The following is a 24,646-nucleotide window of genomic DNA, read 5'->3' as shown; positions in this document are numbered from 1 at the left end:
CGATCTTCTACCCGGTTACAGGGGTGACAGTCTGGGGCACAAGGTCGGCGGGAGAGGCTGTCTGCATTTGTGTGACTCTCACCGGCTCTGAATTGTAGGGTGAACTGGCATGGAGTTATTCGATCCATTTGGCGACTCGTCCTTCAGTCTCTTTAAGGGAAATGAGCCACTTCAAAGCAGCATGATCAGTGCGAATGGTGAATGGAAGGCCGTAGAGGATGTGCTTGAAATGGTTTACTGCATCAATTACTGCCAGCAGTTCCTTGCGCGTGACACAATAGTTTGTCTCCGGCTTATCCAAGGTATGACTGTGGTAAGCAACAACCCGCTCTACTTCAGGGGTCAGCTGTACACAGCGCTAAGGCCTGTGTTGCTAGCATCCATGTCAAGGATAAATGGCAACTCTGCATTCTATTCGTAAGGTGTGTCTTTGATGAGTAAAAACATGGTCCATGGACAAGGAGATCAACCAAGTAGACGACCCAGACAGCAATTAGATCTGTGCCAGATCCGTCCTCGAATCAGCTGATTCGCGCAGCAGTCACACTCATTATGCAGATCTGCACCAACTTTGCGCCAGACCTGTCTGTAGCTCTGATCTATGACAGTCCGTACGGCCGTTGCGGACCTGATCCGGGGCAGCTGCGCGGGGCAGTTGCGCAGACCGGACGCGCACAACTGAATTGAGTTTGTCCTGCGGGTGCGGGCCTGATCCGGCGCAGCTCCGCAGACCGGACGCGCCACAACTGAATTTAGTCCGTCCTGCGGGTGCGGGCCTGATACGGCGCAGTTCCGCAGACCGGACGCGCCACAACTGAATTTAGTCCATCCTGCGGGTGCGGGACAGATACGGCGCAGCTCCGCAGGCCGGACGCGAGTCACGTGACGTGACAACGGTTTTTCCCAGCAACTCGACACTTCGCAGAGCCTACTCGACTGCCGACTACACTACGTCTTTGCGATTATTGGTAAGTGCATTCTAAAATTAAAATACATTTTAAAAGTGAAATGGTGTTGGAGCCTTCTAATCATATTACACATACAAGTTTACTAACTTACCGGTAGTTTATACTCAACCGGAGACCAGTCAGACAAGCCGGGTAGCTACAGTTAATCGTAGGTTATTTTAAACATCCACAACTAATGGGAACATATGGATGAATCAGTGAGATTTGCTTGTAATTCACCAAAATCAGATGTTGGAGCCTGTTAATCATATTAAACATTAGTTTAATAACTTGCCGGTGGTTTCACTGTCGTTCTGACAACCGGAGACCTGTCAGACAAGCTGATGAGCTAGGCTACAGTGAGCTGATAATCGTAGGTTATTTTAAAGGTCCAGAACTAATGGGAACATATGGATGAATCAGTGAGAGCTTCTTATTCACCAAAATCAATAGGCAGTAACCGCACTCATGAACATACACTGATGCGCTAGCTAGGGCTACACTGCGCTGGACGCCGCAGGGTGAAAAGCCTGCTTGGTGAATGCCTCCAGTAAAAGCGGATCGGGAATCGCGAATTCAAATCGCCGGCAGAGCGGGCTGGAGGTACCCAGTCTAATACCTTAGCCTATCTCAACTATAACCGCATTTCATATGAATCGCATCGTTTGCTGTGTTACCAACGTTATCTAGGCCTATGCTGATTTAGGGTGCGGGATGTTCAATATCAATAACGTTGAGTTAATAAGGGATAGCTTTATCTCTTCTGAGTTAACAATAATTTTGGGCAGGTGTTTTTGAGCACAGTAGGCCTATATCATACTAAACTTTGGTAAAACAGTCGCCAATCGTCTTCTCTGTGCCAAATAACCCGCTGCTTCGGGTTTTCCTTTGATAGGCGCGTTAAGAGGAGGAGCGGGCGAATCAGCTGTTTATAAGTGTACCCGCGCACCAACCTCACATTGGGTAGGCGTATGGGAAACACTCCATGATCTCTGGCGATAGCTACCTACAGCTCTGTATAGCTACTCTTATTTTAATATTTTTTTATTGAAGTACAGTTTTAAAAAAAAAAATCAGTATCAATAAAACATATTATTTGTAATTTGCGGTGTATTCAAATAATGTATACCCAATTAGTTTAGTTAATTTTCATAAAGTAACGTGTTAGGAATTAACCTCCATAGTGGTACAAGTGGTTGCTAGTTCAATTCTCTCCACAATCAGAGATTTTTTTTGCTCTTTTAGGCAAAAGTGGCTGCGACGGACGGCTGGTCGTATACTTCTACAAAATCATACCTATGAAAGAGGCCGATTGCGTTATTAAGTTTGATCAAAAGAGCAAAAATAAAAATGGCAGAGGAGAGAACTGAACTGCCGCCATGTGGATTACAGACCTAGGGTCACTGCCGCTTGTGCCACGACGTCATTTGTATTATCAATTTTTACAGTTGTTTCAAATATTATTAATTATATTATAAACTACTCTTTAACTAAGAACTTTGTACATAATGTATTTTATTAGTCTTAATGATATTTAACAAACCAAATAGGCTGTATAATCTATAAAATTAGCAAATTACAACTAATAGATTTTATTGATACTAATAAAGCAACAATCACTGTATTTCAATAGAAAACATATTAAAATAATATTAGCTATAAAGAGCTGTAGTTAGCTTTTGCCAGAAAACATGGCTTTCTGGTACATCGACTGTCGCATAAAACGATAATCGCCTTCTCCTCCATGTCACGTTTCAATCTGGACTTCAGAGAGTCAAAGCCAAAGTTGCATTCCCCCAATTCCTTCTCCACCATGGCCGAGGTATCCCCATTACGAGTCTACTTGTTGTGGCAGTACCAGAGAGGTCCGAGAACCAGACACAGTCTTTGATTTATAATATCATCCGTAGGTAAACAGCTTTTGGCTGTGATATTATATAATATAGATATTTATATATTATAGTATATATTATTTAGATACAGAGCTCAGGGAGTTGCAAACGCCAACAATGACTTTCTCCTCCATGCTGGGGCTGCAGGGAGTGAACACTGATTGGCTGACATCACACTACAGTGTGGAAGAGGGCTTGACTTATCTCAACCCTGTTAAATTAGATCTAAAATATGTATGCTTGCCAGAAATAGATGGTTTTGGTTGTTTTGACAGTTTTCCTTCAATGATGCAGCTATTTGAGGGGCTGTAAAATCACAACCACAAGATTCGAACTGGTATCATACAAAAATTTACTCCAGAGATACCCTTGACATCCAGAGTTCTCGCAAGAGCACAATTTGAATTTGCTTTCTTTCTAGATGTGGGTCTGGATTTCCAGGCTACTAGAAAATAGTGAGAATTTGCTCCACTTTAGCATAAGTTTTCAGAAATAATCGTTTTCTGTGATGAAAACCAATGAAATTGAAAGGCCAGACCGCATGTAAATATGTGCTATCCCTATATGTAAACGGGGTCTAAGAGTTTTTCAGGTGAATCTTTTGAATGTATCTAATTTCTCTGTACTGTGCCCTTTAGGATTTGTCCGGGTCCAGCCCCCCTTTGAAAACAACGATGTAAGTTGTCTTTTCACTGTTTTTGTCTGGACACATGGTCTCCGCCCCACACATGTACATTCGTTAAGGATTTAACTTTTTCTGCACATTTTCACAGCTTGCGATGGATTCAAGAGAAACCTTCCTCTCCGGTGCCGCCATTAGATGGAGAGCGCGTAGAAGTGTTGAGCAAGGGCTTCAACAAATTAGGGACATGCAGAGTGAAAGCTTTGCTTCCCAGTGTTGTAGTATAGTGGAAGGACAGCCTGGGTTGCACTCAGAGCAGAGTGACATGGAGGAGATTGGGAATGAAATGATGATGGAGGAGGACATTGTTGTGGGCACATCACATTTTGACCAGCAGTCCTTTAGAATGGATCTGCCTGAGGAGGAGTCTGACTCAGACCAAGATGCAGACGGCACAGATCAGTCCTGCAACCTATTTGAAAGTCTCGTAACTGGGCCTTAACTTTTGGAGTTTCCCTGGTAGCTCTTACAGCTCTTCTTGGTCTGTTGAGACTCCATCACCCTGATCTCCCCAAGGATGCACGAACCCTCCTCAAGACTAAGGTCACATTTAACATAGAGAAAAAATGTGAGGGCCTTTATTATTATATTGGCATCCTGTCCTCCTTTAAAGCGAAACTACACCAGGCGTTAGAGTCATTTGAAAATGGCTGCCAATTTAAACTACAAATTAACATTGATGGACTGCCATTATTCAAGAGCAGTGGCATTCAGGTGTGGCCAATTTTAGGATGCTTACTAACTTTTCCAATTAAAGAACCGGTTGTGATTGCATTGTTCTGTGGACCACATAAACCAAAGCCAGCAGAAGTCTTTTTGGAAGATTTTGTTTCTGAGCTAAAAGAGTTGGAGAGTGGTATTGACTTTGAGGGCAAAAGGATATTTTTTAAGTTAGATTCTGTCATATGTGATACACCTGCCCGCGCTTTTGTAAAAAATATTAAGGGTCACAACGGATATTTTGGCTGTGATAAATGTGCCCAGAAAGGAGAATATCTATCTAATAGAATGACCTTTCCCTTAGACTCTTGCCCACTCAGGACAGATGAATCCTTTGCCCAAAAACATAATGAAGAACATCACCAGGGCCCTGACCCTTTCCAGGGGTTGAACGTAGGGATGGTATCTCAGTTTCCAGGGGATTACATGCATTCCGTTTGTTTAGGTGTCGTTAGGAAACTTCTGAGCATATGGCTAAGAGGAGCTCTCAGATTCCGTTTACCTGCTTCCATTGTCAACCAGATGTCTGACGGTTTAACAGGGTTGCGTAGCTATATTCCTTTGGAATTTGCAAGAAAACCCAGAACATTGAGGGACATTGACAGGTGGAAGGCAACAGAATTTAGGATGTTTTTGTTGTACATTGGGCCTGTCATTCTGCCTTCATACTTGGACACAAATATTTACCAAAATTTTATGCTGCTGTTTTCCAGCATTGCCATTTTAGTCAGTCCAACCTTGTCCTCGCTGCACTGGCAGTATGCCGAAACATTGCTCCGTATGTTTGTGACGCATTTTGGCCAAATATATGGCAAGGACGCCCTTGTGTACAATGTGCATTCATTGGTACATTTGGCCCAGGATGTGAGACTGCATGGTTGTCGCGATAACATTTCAGCTTTCCCTTATGAGAACCACTTGCAGAAACTGAAGAAACTTGTTAGAAAACCTGAACGCCCCCTCGCGCAAATGTTACGCCGATTGTCTGAGCAAAATACTCAACAGAATAAACTCCCTGACAGAACATCAGTCTCTTTGAAAAAGCCCCATTTTGTTGGACCAGTTCCGAATGACAATCCCACAGCACTACAAAAAGGGAAAAACAACAAAAGAAAAAAAAATTCACGTAACCCAAGGGGGAAACGCAACTGAAGCCTACCAGGGAAAGTTCAAACTCAGACATGAGCTCACCAGACAATCAACTCTGTTAGCCTAGCATGAGCCGCATTACCCACTATGAACCTGCTCCCAAACCAACTACTAACCTGTCCTATATGATATTCCTCCAACCTGTTCAACTACTCAATGCAACAACTTATTGACGAGCCCCCATGTATGAATGAATTTTTTTTTCTTTTGTTGTTTTTCCCTTTTTGTAGTGCTGTGGGGCGTGGTTAGTGTCAATTGTTCAATGTCAATTCTCTCGGGGGCACATCCGAAGGATATTGGGGGTTGCCTGCTTGCAGGTCGCCTTTCAAACCGGCTGGTTTACAGTGCGTAAATACCCACCACAAGCTGCATGAACATTAGGGTCAAGATTATTCAGGGTTGGATAGGCAGTTAGGGGGGAAGTTCTTATTCTAGTGGCATCCCAGTGATCAAAGCTGTTTTGGCATGGCTGCGGTAGTAGAAGCGTTTATTCAGTCTCCTTCTGAGACCTTGCTGGACAGCTGTACAAAGGACCAACTGTTGAAAATTGCTGATCATTTCGGAATTGAAATTGCAGCCACACGTCTGAAGGACACAATCAAACGTATCCTGAAGGCGACTTTGATGGAGGAAGGGGTTTTGGCTTCTGATGAAGGTAAGGGTTTACCAAGTACGATGGTTTCACCAGGGGGGAGTCTCACCTTTGATCAACAAAAGGAACTGATGTTAATACAAATGGAACATGAAAAAACAAGTTAGTGTTAAAAGCAGATGAGTTGGTTGGTTTTGAGATGTGTTGGTTGGTATGGAGATGAGTTGGTTGGTATGGAGATGAGTTGGTTGGTTTGGAGATGAGTTGGTTGGTATGGTAAAGAGTTGGTTGGTATGGTAAAGAGTTGGTTGGTTGATTGGAATTGGTTTGGCCATTTTGATTCATGCATTTAGGTGAGTTTGTTTTGGTGTTTTGTTTCTGCAGCCTTATCACCTGGATATCAGACATATCAGAGGCCAGAGTAATGTAGCGGCGGATGCTCTTTCCCGTGCACCATTGCCGTAACTACACCCGTCTGTTTAACCTGTGTTCCTGTTTTGTAGGTTCCTAGGTCGTTTTTATGGAGGGGGGTGTGACAGCTCCTGGCACCTCCTGATTGGCAGGCTGCCAGGAGCTGATTGCTGATCGTCGACACCCATGCTGGCTGCCCTCCTGCAGCTATAAAAGCTGCAGGAGTCAGCCACTTGGGTCTCTCTCTCTTGACGAATGGTTTGTTTTGGTTTTGGTATTGGTTTGGGTTAGTTAGGTTGAGTTAATGCTGCTTTACACACACCATACACTCATTCACTCACACAGACACCGCACCCATTACTGACTACTGACATTCACGCATCATTTATTAGTTTAATTTTGAATTGGTTTAAATAAATTATAATTTGGTAAAACTACCGGTCTTGTGTGGTCTCCTCCTTTGTCCTTCCCTTGAGCCGGGTTGTGACATGGGGGCTCGTCAATAAGTTGTTGCATTGAGTAGTTGAACAGGTTGGAGGAATATCATATAGGACAGGTTAGTAGTTGGTTTGGGAGCAGGTTCATAGTGGGTAATGCGGCTCATGCTAGGCTAACAGAGTTGATTGTCTGGTGAGCTCATGTCTGAGTTTGAACTTTCCCTGGTAGGCTTCAGTTGCGTTTCCCCTTTGGGTTACGTGAATTTTTTTTTAATTTTTTTTTTTTTTTTCCCCAGGTGTACAATCTTTATTGTGTGAACAGAATATTATCAGGGCGTCAGGGGATGAAACAAGAGCTGAGGGAGTGCTTCCTTCCCCAATACTGAAGAGGATTGACAAGAGGCTCCATCAACACGTACACATCAACATTTACACCAGAGAGAGGGAGAGTGATGCAGTGCTATAAGGCAGTCCCGCTCCCACCCCCCTCTCCCCTCCAATCCAAAACTCCAAAACAAAAAAAAAAATCCTACAAGAGCTAAATTGTTTCAGAAACACTTTTTATTTCGCAGGGACTACCTATTTAAAAACACAATCAAATGGGCATAAGGGGACATTTTAAAATCAATCGTCGTGTAAATGGTTCTGTGTTTGGAAAAGGGCAGGAATGTACAACGGGAGAAACAAAAATAAGTAAAAACAGTGCATTTAAACCACATACAATTCAAATTTGGCAACGCAAAGAAAAACAAAAAGTATGGTAATACTGATGTCTACATAATAATACATACTAGCACCAGAATGTTCCGTAACCGCACAAAAAAAAAAATACACATACACAGAAAAACAGCAACTCTTCAAATGTGTTCATCCATAGTAAAAAGTGGACCTGAATCAAACAGTTTTATCTCCCGTGTTTGAGGACCAACGAGGGAGCGTGACGTGTCATGGGAAAGAAACGAAAAAAAAAAAACGATAGACGCCATCTTGGAATGAGAGCTTGGTCTGATCCCAGGGGAGGGGGAGGGTGGGGGAATGAAGCCCAATTGATTTCACCCTTTCGGCCCTGGCTCGGCCCACCTCGTCTCGTCTCCCGCCGACGCCCCGCGACCATGGCACGGCCCCAGGGGGAGGGGGGGCTGATCACATGGCCACCTTGGCGATCTGCTCCTCCAGCTTGGCGATGCGCCGGTCTTGCAGGATCACGCGGTCCCTGAGCGACTTGAACTCCCGCAGCACCTCCTCCAGCTTGTCCTCCCCCTTTATGGGGGTGGATTGTGGGGCCTGGGGTCCAGGGGTCTTCTGGGGAGCGGAAGGGTTTGGCGACACCTTCAGCTCCCGGTTCTTCGTGGCGACATAGCCGTTCTTCAGCGAGATCAGGATGGGGTTGCCGTTCTTCCCGGCCCACCACTCCTCCGCCTCCACGGCGGGGTCCGGGCCGGCCGTGTCCGGGTACAGGTCATCCTGGAACAAGTCGGACTTCCGGGGCACAGTCATGATGATGGGCTCACACTTCCTCTCATGCAATTTATAAAACCTAGCAATTTCACATTTGTTGACGTCGAGGCCTCTCTTGGGCATGTAGCCCATCCCCCGCTGAGGCTCCTTGGACGAGAAGGTGTTGAGGTAGTGCACGTACGGCGACTCGTCCGTGATCTCAAAGTACCGAATGCTGCTGTCCCCCTTTCCGCACAAGTACACGATGTTGGTGTCCGGGTCGTAAAACGGCAGAAGAATGCCGTTGCTGGAGTCCATCTCCTGGATGTTTATGGGCTCGTCCATGTTATCAGTTCTCCAGAGAGCCAGCTGGCGCTCGCTCATGCGGCTGAATCCAGTGGTGAAGATGCTGCCGTCTGCCAGGAAGATGGCTCTCATTGGTCGAGCTCCCTCGTGGGCCTTTTCCTTCTCCACGATGATCTTCCCCTTGCGCGGGTCGATGACGCGCACCGTCTTGTCCTTGCAGGCGGTGCAGATCAGGCTGCCGCTGCGGCTCCAGCAGGCGCTGAAGATCACGTCGGGGTGCATGTCGTCCAGACGCACCAGGGCCTCGCCCGTCCCCACGTTCCAGATCACCACCTGGTTGTCACAGCCTGCGCTAAGGAGGACATTACGAGCCGTGGGGTGCCAGGTCACGATGCCCACCCTCTTGGAGTGGCCCTCCAGGACCACAGCCGGCTGTGACAGAGGTTCCTCCAGGCCATTCTCAGGTATCTGCCACACCATGACCTTGCAGTCTTCAGAGCCGCTGGCGATGACCAGGTCGTTGTGAGGACACCAGTCGATGTCCAGCACGGGGCCCATGTGACCGCACACGGTTGGGTAGGTCTTGTCTATGCGACCCGTCTTCTGTAGCGGGAGCACCAGGAACGCTCCGCCCCCGCTGGCATCGATGATGATGGCCACAAACTTGGGGTTGACGGCGCAGAAGGAGGAGTCCCACGTCACCCGGGAGACGCGGATGTCGTCGTAGATCTGGTCGTTCCGCACCGCCTGGCCGAACACATGCCGGAACTTGCTCTGTCGCACAACGCGCCTCAACATATCTTCTAAATCTATGCAGCGTTTTCTTAACGAACGAAACAATCAATCAGAACACATGAATATGTTTGTTAAGGCGCGCCCTTCTTCAGGATGTCTCCCTTGTTTGCCCCAAGACGTCCGAGCTGCTCCGTTTCTTTCCTTTCTCCCTGCAAATGTATGAACCGGAAGCTGCGGGTGAATCGGCACACCCAGCAACTGTGGACTCGTAGTGTGTCTGTTTTATGTTTTTTGTTCTGATTTTTGTTCTGATTTTTATTATTGTTCATTTTCGTTGACGCGTTTGCCTTTCTAAATAAATTATATTATTTGGAAAATTACAAATTGTGTTGGTATTTGTTTGGGCCATAATTGTCTTCATAGCCTAAATATGAATCACAGACCGGGGCCGGATGAGCCCCAGATATGGATCACAGACCAGGGCCAGATGAGCCCCAGATGTAAAATATGATTCGCGGATCTGGGCCAGATCCGCACCGCACGTCATGGCAATAGTAACTGTACGGGGCCAGTTCTGGCCCAGATCTGTTCCTGATCCGTAATTCCAACCTGTTCCGGCATTGGGCCGTTGGAAAGAAAGAGACCGGCCCAGACCCGTTTGGCGGATCTGCGCCAAATGATAAACAAGACCTGGGCCAAATCTGGCCCAATTACATTTTGCTGTCTGGGGAGGCAGCATTCAGCGGGCATACCCACAAGGGCCGTTTCCATTAGTCTTTAAAATTTGCATAGCCCGATTGGCATGGTGCTGAACTGCCACAAGCCACGTCACGTGGTGAAGGCGGTCTTGGCTTTATCCTCTGGGGCCATGGCCACCTGCCAGTACCCACTCTGGAGGTCAATTGAGGAAAATCATGCTGAACCAGCCACCTAATCGAGGGACTTGTCTTTCCACGGCAGTGGGTAGGAGTCCTTCACAGTTCTGTCATTCAGTGGTCGATAGTCCATGCAAAACCTTGAGCTCCCTTCCTTCTTAGGAGCCATTACGACTGGTGACACCCACAGACTCTCTGATGGCTCGATAATGCCATTATCCCTCAACATCTGGTCAGCAGCAGCTTGGCGGGCTTTGGGCTGTACAATCTTCTGTCGCATTCCTCTCAGAAGCTCAAGCCACTGCGTGTACTGTGTAACCTGTGCTCTCTCTCCACAGGCTGACCTGAGGCTGCCGTGTGACGCCGCAGACGCAACTTCCGGGTAGCCAGCTTGGTTTGTTTGGTTTAGTTAGCAGGACGCTTAGCGTCGATCTGCTATCTCGGTTTGTATCTATTTTTTTCTAAATTTTTTTGTATCTATTATCTATTCGCTGTTTCCTCGTCGTCCGTCTGCATCAACCACGGTAAGCATGGAATCCGGTTGCTCTTGTTCTGCCTTTCTCGTAGATAAGATAGCTCTGTTAGAGAGACGTATATGTCAATTAGAGGATGAAAGGGTAACGAGCATAAAGAAGACAGATACTCCAGAAAGTATAGAGAAGAGACCCGCCAGGCGGACTCGTAGAGCTAACGCTTTCGTTAGTAGTGACCCCGCCAAGGCAACCCTGACGGCAGCACCACTTGCGATGGTGGACAGCAGCCTGCTTCGCAAGTCTTTTTCGGGGGGTAAAAACACTTGTCATAGGCGACTCTGTTACACATAAAGTTAGACTACACTCGCCAGCGAAAGTTATTTGCCTACCCGGGGCCAGGGCTCCCAATCTTGAAGCTAATATTAGGGTGCTGGCATGCGGTCAGACCACATACGGAGTTAGATTAGATCCACCAAACACCGACACTAGTTTCGACAACATTGTAGTTCATGTCGGCAACAACAATGCTAGGTCCAGACAAACCAAGGTCACAAAAGCAACATAGTTAGGCTTTGTGACTTCGCCACAAAGTTGGGTTGGCATCGATTAATTCTCTCTGGCCCTCTACCCGATAAGGGTAATGATGAGCGTTATAGCAGATTATTGTCTCTAAATTGCTGGCTGGCACGATATAGTTTAGAGCAGGGCTTTGGTTTAATAGATAACTGGCACTCCTTGTGGGGTTGCCCTGGTGTGCTCATGAGAGACGGCCTTCACCCTACAGGGTTAGGCGCCTCAATTATGTCAAAAAACATAGATGGATGTCTTAGCCAGGCGTGACTCATCCACTCACAGCACGCTGGGTTGCAGGTGTTTAGCAAACCTGCTAGTAACATGATAGTTTACGTTGCAGAGTCTAGAACAGCAGACGGTTTAGCTGAACCAGTTTATCAGGATGATATATCGATTGCTCCAACCCTTTCAGAGCGTTAACCGGTCTCCCTCTGAAAATAACGCTGTACCTATATGTATGGTGGTGCGGCCTCGCACTGTCTAGAGGTGTAAAACCCGCAGGCGAAGGCCGCGACCAGTATGTTGAAATCACGCTATCCCCTTGAGTGCTAACCGGACTCCCTCTGAAAATAATAAAATGGAAGCACTCAGAATAGGGTTGATGAATATAAGGTCGCTTTCATCTAAAGCGCTCTTGGTCCAGGATCTAATTGTTGATAAAAAGATCGACATACTGGGCCTCTGTGAAACCTGGGTAAACCAGATGAGTTTTTAGCCCTAAACAAAGCTACTCCCATCAATTACGTTAGCGCCCAAGTATCCAGAGAAGTAAAGACAGTTGGTGGGGTAGCCCTGATATCTAATTATAAGCTTAAACTAGAACTGCAAGCAGTTATGCAGGGGTCCAAGAAGTGTGCATTTCGCCGGCACAACGCGACAAGAAATGTGCGTTTCGCCGGCACAACGCGAAGCATGTGTTCAAAACGCTACCCTGAACCTGTGGATACAAAGGATTTGACTGTGGTAGGAGTAGCGAGAAGTCAGTGTAGCGTTTTCGCGGCGAAATTTTGTAGACGATATACAATCTCCTCGTTTATTGCGCCTCCTAATGACGAATTTTTCCGCATTTTTTATCGAACGACGTTAAGGTTAACACCAACATGTGTGTAAAATTTGGACTCGATCCGATGTCTAACTTTGGATTTCTTTGGATTTTTGATATTCCACGTCTAATTTAGCTAATAAACCAATATTCAAAACGCTACCGTTTCGTCGTCAAAGGTCGCATCAAAAAAGTGTTTCATGCATTCTTTGCGTGTGCGTCTGAAGATGTCGTGTGCAAAGTTTGGTGTCGATTGGTCAAGAAATGTGGGAGGAGTAGCGAAAATACAGTTTTGCGGTTTTCGCGATTTTGCGAAAAAAAATTGTGGACGCAAATGGGCGTGGCCTATGCCAAAAGATGCAGCAGACTCCAGTGAATAAGTGGGTACAAGTTTTTGACTGTGGGAGGTTCGGTGTGGGAGTTATAGCCCCAAACGCGTATTCCTTGGTATAGCGCCACCTAGTGGCCGGCATGTCTGGATTTGGTCGTCTGCCGTCATCTCACGTACCTGGATCTAGTCATGCAATTGGCGTGTGTGCACCATTTACGGTTTGGGCTGTGGTCCCACTTCTACGGGGGAATAATAACAAACACTACAAAAACAATAGGGATCCAACCTGTTGGCTTGGACCCCTAATTAAAGCCGAGGAATATATATACAGGTGCTGGTCAAATTATTAGAATATCATGAAAAAGTTGATTTATTTCAGTAATTATATTCAGAACGTGAAACTTACATATTATATCAATTCATTACACACAGAGTGATATATTTGAAATGTTTATTTCTTTTAATTTGGATGATTAGTACTGACAATTACTGAAAATCCCAAATTCAGTATCTCAGAAAATTAGAATATTAGTTACGACTAGTACAAAAAATGATTTTTTAGAAATGTGGGCCAACTGAAAAGTATGAACATGGAAAGTGTCAGCATGTATGGCAATCAATACTTAGTTGCAGCTCCTTTTGCCTGAATTGCTGCAGCAATACGGCGTGGCATGGAGTCGACCAGTCTGTTGCACTCCTCAGGTGTTATGAGAGCCCAGGTTGCTTTAATAGTGGCCTTCAGCTCTTCAGCATTGTTGGGTCTGGCATCTCGCATCTTCCGCTTCACAATACCCCATAGGTTTTTTATGGGGTTAAGGTCAGGTGAGTTTGCAGGCCAATCAAGAAGAGGGATACCATGGTCCTTAAACCAGGTACTGGTAGATTTGGCACTGTGTGCAGGTGCCAAGTCATGTTGGAAAATGAAATCGTCACCTCCATAAAGTTGGTCCGCGGCAGGCAGCATAAAGTGTTCTAAAACTTCCTGGTAGACTGCTGCATTGACCCTGGACCTCAGGAAACACAGTGGACCAACAGCAGCAGATGACATGGCACCCCAGACCATTACTGACTGTGGAAATTTTACACTGGACTTCAGGCAACGTGGATTCTGTGCCTCTCCTGTCTTCCTCCAGACTCTGGGACCTTGATTTCCAAAGGAGATACAAAATTTACTTTCATCTGAAAACATAACTTTGGACCACTCAGCAGCAGTCCAGTCCTTTTTGTCTTGAGCCCAGGCGAGACGCTTTTGACGTTGTCTCTTATTCAAGAGTGGCTTTACACGAGGAATGCGACAGCTGAAGCCCATATCTTGCATACGTCGGTGTGTGGTGCTTCTTGAAGCACTGACTCCAGCTACAGTCCACTCTTTGTGGATCTCCTCCACATTTTTGAATCGGTTTTGTTTGACAATCCTCTCCAGGGCGCGTTTATCCCTCTTGCTTGTACTCTCTTTTCTACCACATCTTTTTCTTCCCTTCGCCTCTCTATTAATGTGCTTGGACACAGAGCTCTGGGAACATCCAACCTCTTTGGCAATGACCTTTTGTGTCTTGCCCTCCTTCTTTAAAGTATCAATGGTCATCTTTTGGACAGTTGTCAAGTCAGCAGTCTTCCCCATGATTGTGTGTCATACAGAATCAAAACGAGAGACCATTTAAAGGCTTTTCCAGGTGTTTTGAGTTAGTTAGCTAATTAGAGTGTGGCACCAGGTGTCTTCAAAATCTGACCTTTTCACCATATTCTAATTTTCTGAGATGTTGAATTTAGGGTTTTCATTGGTTGTCAGCTATAATCATCTTCTTTTTGGCAAAAAACACTTATAATGTATCAGTCTGTTTGGAATGAATGTATACATTCTACAGGTTTGACTTTCTAAATGGAATTAATGAAATAAATCAACTTTTTCATGATATTCTAATAATATGACCAGCACCTGTATATTCAGATCCTTTGAGGTGCTCGCGTTCTGCTCCTCAGTTCCCTGACAAGCGAAACGAGTTCCAGACTCTTTTGTTTTAGCTGTAGTATACCGTCCCCCTGGACCGTATTCACTTTTTGTTGATGAGTTTTATGATTTTGCAGCTGACCTGGCTACATATTCAGACAATATTGTGCTGATTGGGGGTTTCAACATTCATGTGAATAGCCCATCTAATGCGCTTGCAAGGGCTTTCCTGTCCATTACAGATACGCTTGGCTTCAAACAGCTCGTCCAGCACCCAACCCACATCGTTGGAAACACGCTGGACCTCGTTTTGACCGACGGTTTGCTCACTTTCCAGGTGCTGGCATCCTGCCCCTGCGACGATCAGCAGGCTACTTTCAGCTGTCGCCGCATCACCCCTGCAACCATTTCAGCTATGGCAGATAAGTTACCCCCTACAATTTCTCCTCTTTGTAACTATAGGGGATCTGTGGAGTGCCTTACTGATGACCTCAACATTGCCTTGTCTGCTGCCATTGATTCAGTAGCTCCGCTCGTAATTAAAAAACTATCATTGAAAAAACAGAAAAAAATGGTTTAATGCAGAAACGCGCACCCTGAAGCGAAGCTGAAGAGTCCTTGAACACAAAGAGGAAATTGATGCTTGCCGTGCAACTTGTCCTACACATCCTGTGGGGCAGGATGGGGTCCTGCCAAGGATGGGGAACTCTGAGGCAACTCTCATGGAGTTCAAGGCAATTACTCTGGTTGAACTTGAAAGGGTGATAAAGGCATCGAAACCAACAACTTGTACGTTGGATCCTCTCTCTTCCAAGATTCTCAAGGAACTTCTCCCTACGTTGGGGACTGCAATCCTCTCGCTTATGAATCTCTCGCTTTCCACAGGAATTGATCCCTCCAATTTCAAGGCTGCGGTGATAAAACCGCTACTCAAAAAGCCTGGACTAGATCCTGAATTAGTCAGGAACTATCAGCTTATGTCAAACCTGCCCGTCCTGTCCAAGGTACAGGAAAGGATTGTAGCAAAGCAAATCGTCGATTATCTGAAGTGAAACAATCTCTCCGAACATTTCTAGTCGGGGTTCAGGAATTTCCACTCAACTGAAACTGCTGTGACAAGAGTTGTAAATGATATGCTTCTTGCTTTGGATACAAATACAAGCTCAATGCTTGTGCTGATGGACCTGAGTGCTGCATTCGACACGATCAACCACAGCTCTGTTCATCACCATCTTGAGCACTATTTTGGTTTCGGGGGTACGGCTCTTGGCTGGCTTGAATCGTACCTCACAGATAGAACACAATTTGTGCTCCATGAGGGTTCAGAATCGAAGCACTGCAAACTATGCTTTGGCGTACCACAAGGGTTGGTCCTTGGTCCATTACTTTTTGCAATCTACATGCTTCCCTTGGGCGACGTTATCCGCAGCTTTGGAATTAGTTTCCATTGCAACGCGGATGACACCCAGCTCTTTATTGCTGTAGATTCAGGGGACTCGGCCCAGATCCAGAGGGTTGAGCCCTGTCTGGCTGCGGTGAAGAGCTGGATGACACAGAACTGCCTACAGCTTAACACTGGGAGGACGGAGTTGATAATTATCGGCTCAAAGCGGGACCAGAGAGAATATGACGATGTCTCACTGTGGTTGGATGGCGAAGCCATCCCACAGAGTGCATCCTCAAAAATCTTGGTGTCCTGTTCGACCCTCAACTCTGCTTTGACCAACATGTTAGAAGTATAACTTTTTCCATCTGAGAAACACTACAAGAATCAGACCAATGTTATCTGTAGCGGATGCAGAGACACTGACTCATGCATTTGTTTCATCAAGACTTCATCAAGACTGGATAATTGTAATGTACTGTTCTCAGGACTACCAAACTCTACCACGAAAAGTCTGCACTCCTGACCATCCCTGGAAGAAGGGCTCCCCTACTATGCGTTTCTTCTCAAGATTTCTTCCTTGCTAATTTCAAGGGAGTTTTTCTTGCCCTTGTGGGGGCCTGGGTAAAGCACAGTGTCATAAATATTTGGCCTGTTAAGCCCTTCGAGACTGTAATGGTGATTAAGGGCTATACAAATAAAATTGAATTGAATTGAATTGGGCAATCGTCTAGGCCGCTGGTGGATTGGCTCGGTATCCCCTTTTTTGATAAAGTTCTGGATGGATATGTGTTCTTCTCCCAGATGCAGCAGACAGATTCACCGGCTGCTGACTCTTCCCCGGAAATAGGGACTACACTCCCGCAGTCCGTATGACAGCATGGTGGTGTGACTGGGCATATACGTCTGGTTCTCGGGGTATGAGGTTGTTGAACAGCTAAATCCATCCAGATCAGGGATGGGCAACTGGCGGCCCGCGGGCCGCATGCGGCCCGCATCCTCACTTAGTGCGGCCCGCATCCTCACTCAGTCAGGCCCGCACATAATAAAAAAAAAAAAAAAGAAGAAGAATAATTGATCGAGTTAGAGAAAACTTGGTCAAGAAAGAATTCATAGAATTCGAAGGCAAACCCATGCGTCTAGTTTGCTTAGAAGCGATATCAGTCATTAAAGATATCCACTTAAGTCGCCGCTACAACTACTACAACTGCTTGTTGGGTTTGAGTTCATTGAGTTGTTGCACTTAATGTTGGGCCACTGTTTTTCAGTTTTTTGACTTCAATGAATGATGATGTATGTGAGCCCTTTGCACTGATAAAAATACTGACCATTCATGTGGCTGTTTGAGCATGGAAAACATGAAATGAATGTATGTTGGTTCAATTAACATACCGTACATAGGTTATGATTCTGGATGATTTTTTAGGTAGTGGCCATCCCCAAAATGCACCAGAATACAGGAAATCATATCTACCAAATTCAAAATTGTGTAGCTTCTCTCAGCTCACGTTTAGTTGAAGTGTGCAGTCATGTGGCCCTCCGATGGTTATGATGAAAAATGTGGCCCTCTTTATCATGAAAGTTGCCCATCCCTGATCCAGATGGATATTATGAACTCAGATACTCTAGAATACCTAATGATACATAATTCGTAGAATGACAAAAGGTATCCACAGAAACACTGTGAATACCAATGTATAAGTAACATGAAAGCAATAGTATGGCTTCTGTTGCAACCACACTAATTCAAGAAATTTGAGATTTTTGTGACAATAGTATGGAATTCATAAATTACCATGGTTTATAATATACATTTATGTTTAACAGATTCAGAGAAATCAATCAATCAATAACCTTTATTTAACCAGGTATAATAATAATAATAATAATATTACACATTTGTGTAAGGCGTAGTTGTTTATTGTTGAATTGTACATGTCACAAGTGTGCATTACAATGCAGTGTTCTGAATTATATTGCTCTACATTTATATAGGATACTAAAGTAACAACATCACAGACTTGGCTCTCAAGTATTTGATTGTGAAATGATATGGCTTCTAGACCTCTTCTCGACCTCTACAAATACACTAACTAATGCTTGAAGGTGACATCAATGATGTCACCTGCTCCTCTAATCAACATTATCATTCATATAAATGTTTAATATATCATTTGAAATCATAGCATACAAAATCAGGTTTATATTTCCTATACACATGTGAATCAATCATTAGATTCCTTTGCTTTGCATCTTACTCTTGATATGCTTTTTTGAATTTTGTTCTGGCTTGAAAATAATGATATAGCATTTTGGTACAAATATGCATATTAACAAGCCAAAGGTGGAAGCCAGAATTGCAAATATCTCCACAGCCACAGTAAACTTCCCAGGAGAACTGACGTAAGCAGGAATAAATGTGATCCAAACTGCACAGAATATCACCATGCTGAAGGTGATGAACTTCGCCTCATTGAAACTATCTGGCAGCTTTCTGGCTAGAAAAGCCAGTATGAAACATAACATAGCTAGGACTCCTATGTACCCCAACACAGCCCAAAACCCTATAGCGGATCCTAAGGCACATTCTAGAAGGATCTTATCCATATAGGTTTCCATATTCTTAAAGGGATAGGGAGGGTTGATTGTTAACCAAAGCAAACATATCACAACCTGTATGAGAGTGAAAGCCAATACGCTGAGTCTCTGCTGAGTTGGACCAAACCATTTCATAACATTACTGCTGGGTAGTGTAGCCCTGAAGGCCATCAACACCACTATCGTTTTCCCCAGAACACAAGAGATACAGAGGACAAAGGTGATCCCAAACGCTGTGTGGCGAAGCATACAGGACCAGTCTGAGGGACGGACGATGAAGGTCAGAGAACATAGGAAACACAGTTTTAAAGAGAGAAGCAGCAGGAAACTCAGCTCAGAGTTGTTGGCCCTGACAATAGGTGTCTCTTTATGAACTAAGAAAATTATGAATATTAAAATTGACAAAAATACACCAAAGCAACAAAACACAGATAATACAATCCCCATGATTTCTGTGAAGGAAAGGAATTCAGTTGGTTTTTGAATGCACTTGTCCTTTTTTTCATTTGGCCAGAATTCAACCGTACACAAAAAGCAGTCTGATGAATCTGAAAGAGAGTTAATACCAAACTCAATATGTTTAGAAAATGTATCAATGGTAACAGCACTTATCTCTGTAACATTTAGGCTTATTATGCAAGTGAGCTTTAGAAATAGCACCCTACCTGTCTCATTACTTATGCCTCCCTCCGGGCATTCAAAGCAATCAAAGCAACACACGGGTGCTCGCTTGTTAGTGGCCTTGCGACTTCCGGCAGGGCATGCATCCTGGCAAACAGACTTTGGAGGCTAACAGAGCCATGAGTTACACAACTATGAGTTAGTTGAACAAATCAAATCACTAGTCGAAATGGAACTAGACTAAAGTCAATTAAATGTTTTTTTTAAGTTATATTTCACCTCAGTACTGTTAAAGGCCCATACGATTGTTGTATTAGGTGTAAACCTAAATCTGTGTCCTTCAGGAAAAGAGCTATCATAATGCCCAATTTTTATGACGTTCACAGAGACAGAATCATCTTCTTTGTACTGCCAATTTAACAGGTCATACTGAGCCACACTGTCTCCGTTTTCATCAAAAGATACCTTGTGACCATTCAGTACGGTGAAATCCACCAGCTTAAGGTGTTCCAGTACCTGCACAGAGTATATTCAATGTTATTATGTTATTGTAAAACACTCTTATTGTAACATATATATAATGCGTGTAAAAAAAAATATACGTCCAAAATAGCAAGAAAATAAGACCATAATTAGTTATTCATCGGAATACGTTGTACCTGTTTGGGCTGGACATCAGTCTTGTTTACACAGTGTTTTCCTGTGGTGGGATTCAATCCATTTTCACATTGCAATAATGAATTAAGAGCATGTGCAATCGAGTACACAGCTGTGTACACATTTCTCACAGATCTTACTTCTCTGTTTGTGTAGGCACTAGTTATTGTTCTCAGATCCTCATCCCCAGTACAGAGCTTTCTGCTATTTGATGGAGAGAAGCTACACTCAAAGAAACTTTCCCAAAAAGCTTTGATCATAACACTCTCTGGTTCATCACTCGGTTTCAAGCTCAGTATAAACTCAACAAGACCTGGAATAATAGACTGAGGCAGAGCAAACCCCATTGCCCCATGTAAGACGTTCTTACTTCCAAGGGAAGCCAATTCTACCTGTGAGATCCAATCTTCACTACCTATCCATTGTTTACGAGGCAACTTATTCCCGTCGACTTTTTTAAATAACTGCCTCGTGTGGGATAATGACATGAATAGCAGGACTACGCTTGATGTGGAGGATTTCAGTTGCTCTGTAACAATATGTTCTATCTCTGTATTAAACCTATTGTAGAAAATTACATATTCCACACAGATACCCTCAGCTTTTCCTTGCTTAATGAACTCAGCTACACCATCAGATGAATATACCTCATCACTGTGAATTATTCCTAACCACTGCCAGCCAAAATGTTTCATGAGCTGTACCAAAGCCGAAATTTGAAACTGATCACTGGGAACAGTCCTAAAAAATGTTGGATATATACGTCTATCACTTAAACAGGCACACGTTGAAAGGTGGCTGATCTGTGAACAAAGCAAACAGTATACTGATAGTCACGATTAATAAAATGTTATTGATTATTTCAATTAAAAAAAATATCAACTAATCATGAATTGCTAAATTTATATTTAAATGAAATAGTTGTTCAATATACAACTGCAGACGATTTGAACATAGATAACCTATAAAAAAGTACTTTGCAATTATGATACTTCAAGGAAACTCACTTGAGGAATATCCAGCTCTCCCACTAAAAGGTTTATAGCTTTGCTAATACCAGAAGATGAATGGCCAATCAATGCCTGGACTCTTTTTCGGCAGCTTTCGCCTTCTGTGATAGCTTCAAGGGCTGCTCTTAGTAGGCTTTGAGTCCCACAGCCGTTATAAAGCCTGTAGCCCAGGGTCACCCCATTGAGAAGAGCTGAATTTTTGTTGATCTCCGCCACAGTGAAGATGACGGCACGGGCAAACAGCAACTCTCTGGGACTCAGCCTTGACACAATGCAAAAATTATTATATATAAACAATTCGGAAACCTATACAAATGGATAAACGCAGCATAAAGAAACATTCAGTCTTTGGCTGCCTGTGGAAAAATTTGCGTGGCATTTTACTACTTTTCAGCATAAATCTCTTACCTAGTGCAAAATGGAGAGGGATATGCATGGTAGCCATTATTATCTAATACCCGAGATCTATTTAGAGAGAATATTCCTCCTATAATAAGATCACCATCTTTGGAAAACTCCAAATAGCCTGTTTGCCCTATCAGTTTGCATGCCTGTTCCTCTGACTTGCTCTTTACAAGTAGTGTAATTAGGATAATGCTGATCCAGCCCATCACAGCAACCATCTCCTAGCCTGTAGCCATTCTCTCCTGGGCTGACCTTTATATTATCTTTGTTTTTGTTGGGAAGAAACATCAACCAATAGAGATATTTGTATGCTTGACTGCTCTTTTGAACAGGCTAAATCTATTTTTTTTAGGGGCGTACAATGAGTTTTTTCTGTTTGTAAAGGGTGGGGTCACATTTTTACAAATCACGCAGTAAATGCCGTTAGGCATGAACTGCAAGGATTCCTATATACCCTCAGACACCATAGTAAGCAATCTCAGAACCTGTGTTACATTCTAGCATTATCTTCTTATTCCTATACCCAGGGCCGGCCCTGACCAATTTGGCGCCCTAGGCAAGATTTTTCCTGGTGCCCCCTACCCCTTTGGATCGCACAGTAAATTCGACTACCAATGTTCATAAACTCAGAGAAGCTACAAAGCTTTGTCTTTGAGACTCTTTGATTTTAGAGAGAAAATTAAACGCACAAAACGTATTACAAACCAAGTAACAAGCAATGAATCATAAATACAATATGGTATGCATAAAATACTGCAGACGTTAGAACTTTTAATAATTAAACACTTTGCAGTAAAAAAAAGTCTTGCAAAAAAAGTGACAATGAATCACTCATACAATAAGGTATGCACAAAATACTGCAATGAAATGCATGATGTTTACTAAAAGCATTCATAAGCAAAATAATAGATAACAGTTCAGATTCAAATTATTGTAAATACAATTAAATATGGTTTATCTAGTTTGGTTCTAACCAGAGATTAAACAAGCACTCAACTGAAGTGTAAAAAAAAACAATAATATATTATGATATGAAAGATATTGGAAATGTCAGATATGCAAACCACAAACCATCATCCAAATCAGTTTGAAATTAAACACTGCTCCAACAATGGTTACTACAATGTATTGGATCATTTAAGGATAATACCCCCATTTTACTGTGGGTTATGAACTGTTATGGACCTATGTACATAGCTGAAATGTTTTGATTTTCATTGAAGCGTGTTGGATGGATTGAGCAGCGGAACAGCTAGGTAAAAAGCTGCCATTCCTTTTCTTTTTTTAAAACAAACACTGCATGAATAGTTAACTCCGGTTAAGTTGTTTACACGTTGCTTGGCAACGCGCTATGCCCTGACAACTGTTGGCGGATTATTTGTATTTGCTAAATAATCAAACCATATATTGCTTCGATAAGTGAATAAATTAAACCAATAGCCACGTATTAAGCGGATTTACATATAGGGAACAGTTAGCTCCAGAGAAATAAAGATATAAAGGGCCAGACAAAGTGACCAGTTGGCTATAGCCAGCCAGGCCTACATTAAAGATAAACAAATTAAAGATACTGTATTTCTGTCTTTTCCCGTTCTTCCTCCTCTTCTTTTGTTCTCTTCCTCCCCTGGGAGCCAGAGTGTTTAGGTTTTTTTTACATTGTGATGTGCAAATAGATAGCTTTTTCCTCTCCGGTCAGAATGATGTATCAAGTGGGTAACTAAGGTAACTCGTCCCTCCCAACCTCCCGATTCAGGTAGAGTCTATGGGGGGGGGGTGACACGGAAACTAGGGCGCTCTTTTATTTTACATGTTATGTTATGTTGTCTTATATTTATTTTGACATAACTACTGGTACTAAGTAACATAGACATTGAAGTTAAAGTTAGATGAATACAATATGCAAAAAAAAAAAAAGAAATTGGGGCCCCCTGCGGATTGATGCGCCCCATTCGCCTATACTGCCTATGCCCAGGGCCGGCCCTGGCTATACCTGAACACCATATCTGGAAAAGTTGGGTTTAATCTCCACCACAGAATGCATAGACCTGAACCAATGTGCATGAGCAAACGATTTGTCTTTGCTGGGCAGGGCCGAACTTCCCTGACACTATACTGCCAGGCAACGTGACCTTGAAGGCCATCACTACCACAATGGTTTTCCCCAGAACACAGGACATGCAGAGGGCAAAGGTTACCCCGAAGGCCGTGTGTCGCAACATGCAGGTCCAAACAGTGGGCCTGCCGATGAAGGTGAGGGGGCAGAGGAAGCAAAGAAAGAGTGAGAACAACAAGAGGCAGCTGAGGTCAAAGTTACTGGCCTTTATGACAGGAGTCTCTCTGTGGTAGAGGAAGATGGACACAGTGGACAGAGACAAAACAGCCCCCATCGGGGACACCACTGTCAAGGCTATTCCCATTGGCTCGTGATAGGACAGGTACTTCATTCAGGAGGCACTCGTCACGTCCCTCATTGGACCAGTATTCCCGTGGACAGGGGAAGATGTGAGAGGATTATACATGCAGTAGAATTCCACAGCAAGTGCACGTCAATACATCAATGTATCAATATATTTAGTATATTCTACACGTGAACCTCCTAAGATGGCACAATTTGATTGGTTCGCTTTCTCGGGATATTGCGCAATATCCGATGATTAAGATCTCAAACTCTGGATATTGCTTCGAATGGGTAGTGTGTGTGACGGTGGTCTGGTCACGCTAATAAAAACAAATAGACCGCTAATAAAAACAAATAAATCCCGGCAAAAAGTGTTATTTCATTTATTTTTGGAGCTTTCATGTGTAATATATACTAAAACAGTAATTCACTTCAGGCCCCATGAATAATTGTTAAATATACGTACATCATCATATAATATTACATCTATATAACATTTGAGTATTTCAGTTATTTATATGTGTGCTTTTTAGCCTTACCCACATGTCTAGGCTCCTTATTTAAAATCCTACCACATAAATGTTATAGATGAATTAATATGATATGTTGAAATATATATATATTGATATTGATATCTATACAGTATATATTGATAGTGATATATTGACATGTTATGATTTTTTTGGGATTTATTACCTGTGTGTGTGTGTGTGTGTGTGTGTGGGTGTGGGGGTTGTGTTTGTGTGTGTGTGTTCATATGATTTCATTGGTGGATGAATTTGATTACATCACCGCAAAACTCAATAACTGGTCTACCAACCTCTACTAATGTTATATTACTATTTTGCAGAGATATAAATATCATGTTTTAATGTGTGTTACACATTAAAATATTATATTGATCAAAAATAAATAAAAAACAATATGGTTTGAAAACAATGGGAGGGAAAATAAAAATAATTATTTGTTTATTATACGTTATTTGTTTATTATACAGCTGACTTCATTGATGTCAACTGTTAC

General features: G+C 43.5%; 2 protein-coding genes across 2 annotated transcripts; both read right to left on the bottom strand.

Moving 5' to 3' along the window:
* Window positions 1-7,775: 7,775 nt before the first annotated feature.
* Window positions 7,776-9,563, bottom strand: LOC115560863 (coronin-1C-A-like). Its single transcript, XM_030380484.1, has one exon. The coding sequence runs from the start codon at window positions 9,369-9,371 to the stop codon at window positions 7,974-7,976; it is 1,398 nt and encodes a 465-aa protein (XP_030236344.1). The 5' UTR covers window positions 9,372-9,563; the 3' UTR covers window positions 7,776-7,973.
* An 8,603-nt stretch (window positions 9,564-18,166) lies between these two features.
* On the bottom strand, window positions 18,167-23,612 carry LOC115561133 (extracellular calcium-sensing receptor-like). Its single transcript, XM_030380953.1, has 5 exons — window positions 23,355-23,612; window positions 19,813-20,613; window positions 19,433-19,669; window positions 19,198-19,321; window positions 18,167-19,080 (listed from the first exon to the last, which is right to left on the bottom strand). Exons 1-5 carry the CDS (start codon window positions 23,610-23,612, stop codon window positions 18,167-18,169), a joined length of 2,334 nt encoding a protein of 777 aa, XP_030236813.1.
* Between the last annotated feature and the right edge of the window lie 1,034 nt (window positions 23,613-24,646).

This window comes from Gadus morhua, chromosome 16, assembly GCF_902167405.1.
Source record: "Gadus morhua chromosome 16, gadMor3.0, whole genome shotgun sequence".
Taxonomy (NCBI): Eukaryota; Metazoa; Chordata; class Actinopteri; order Gadiformes; family Gadidae; genus Gadus; species Gadus morhua.
Note: the sequence above shows the minus strand (reverse complement) of the source record. Positions and strands in the feature narration are given on the sequence as shown.

Coding starts and splice junctions, on each gene's coding strand:
- LOC115560863 (XM_030380484.1), bottom strand. CDS start 9,371: ATGTTGAGGCGCGTTGTGCGACAGAGCAAGTTCCGGCATGTGTTCGGC.
- LOC115561133 (XM_030380953.1), bottom strand. CDS start 23,612: ATGGGGGCTGTTTTGTCTCTGTCCACTGTGTCCATCTTCCTCTACCAC. Junction 20,614..23,354: donor TGGTAGTGATGGCCTTCAAG/GTCACGTTGCCT, acceptor CTTTGTTCACAG/ATCAGCCACCTTTCAACGTG. Junction 19,322..19,432: donor GGGCCTTTAACAGTACTGAG/GTGAAATATAAC, acceptor TGGCTCTGTTAG/CCTCCAAAGTCTGTTTGCCA.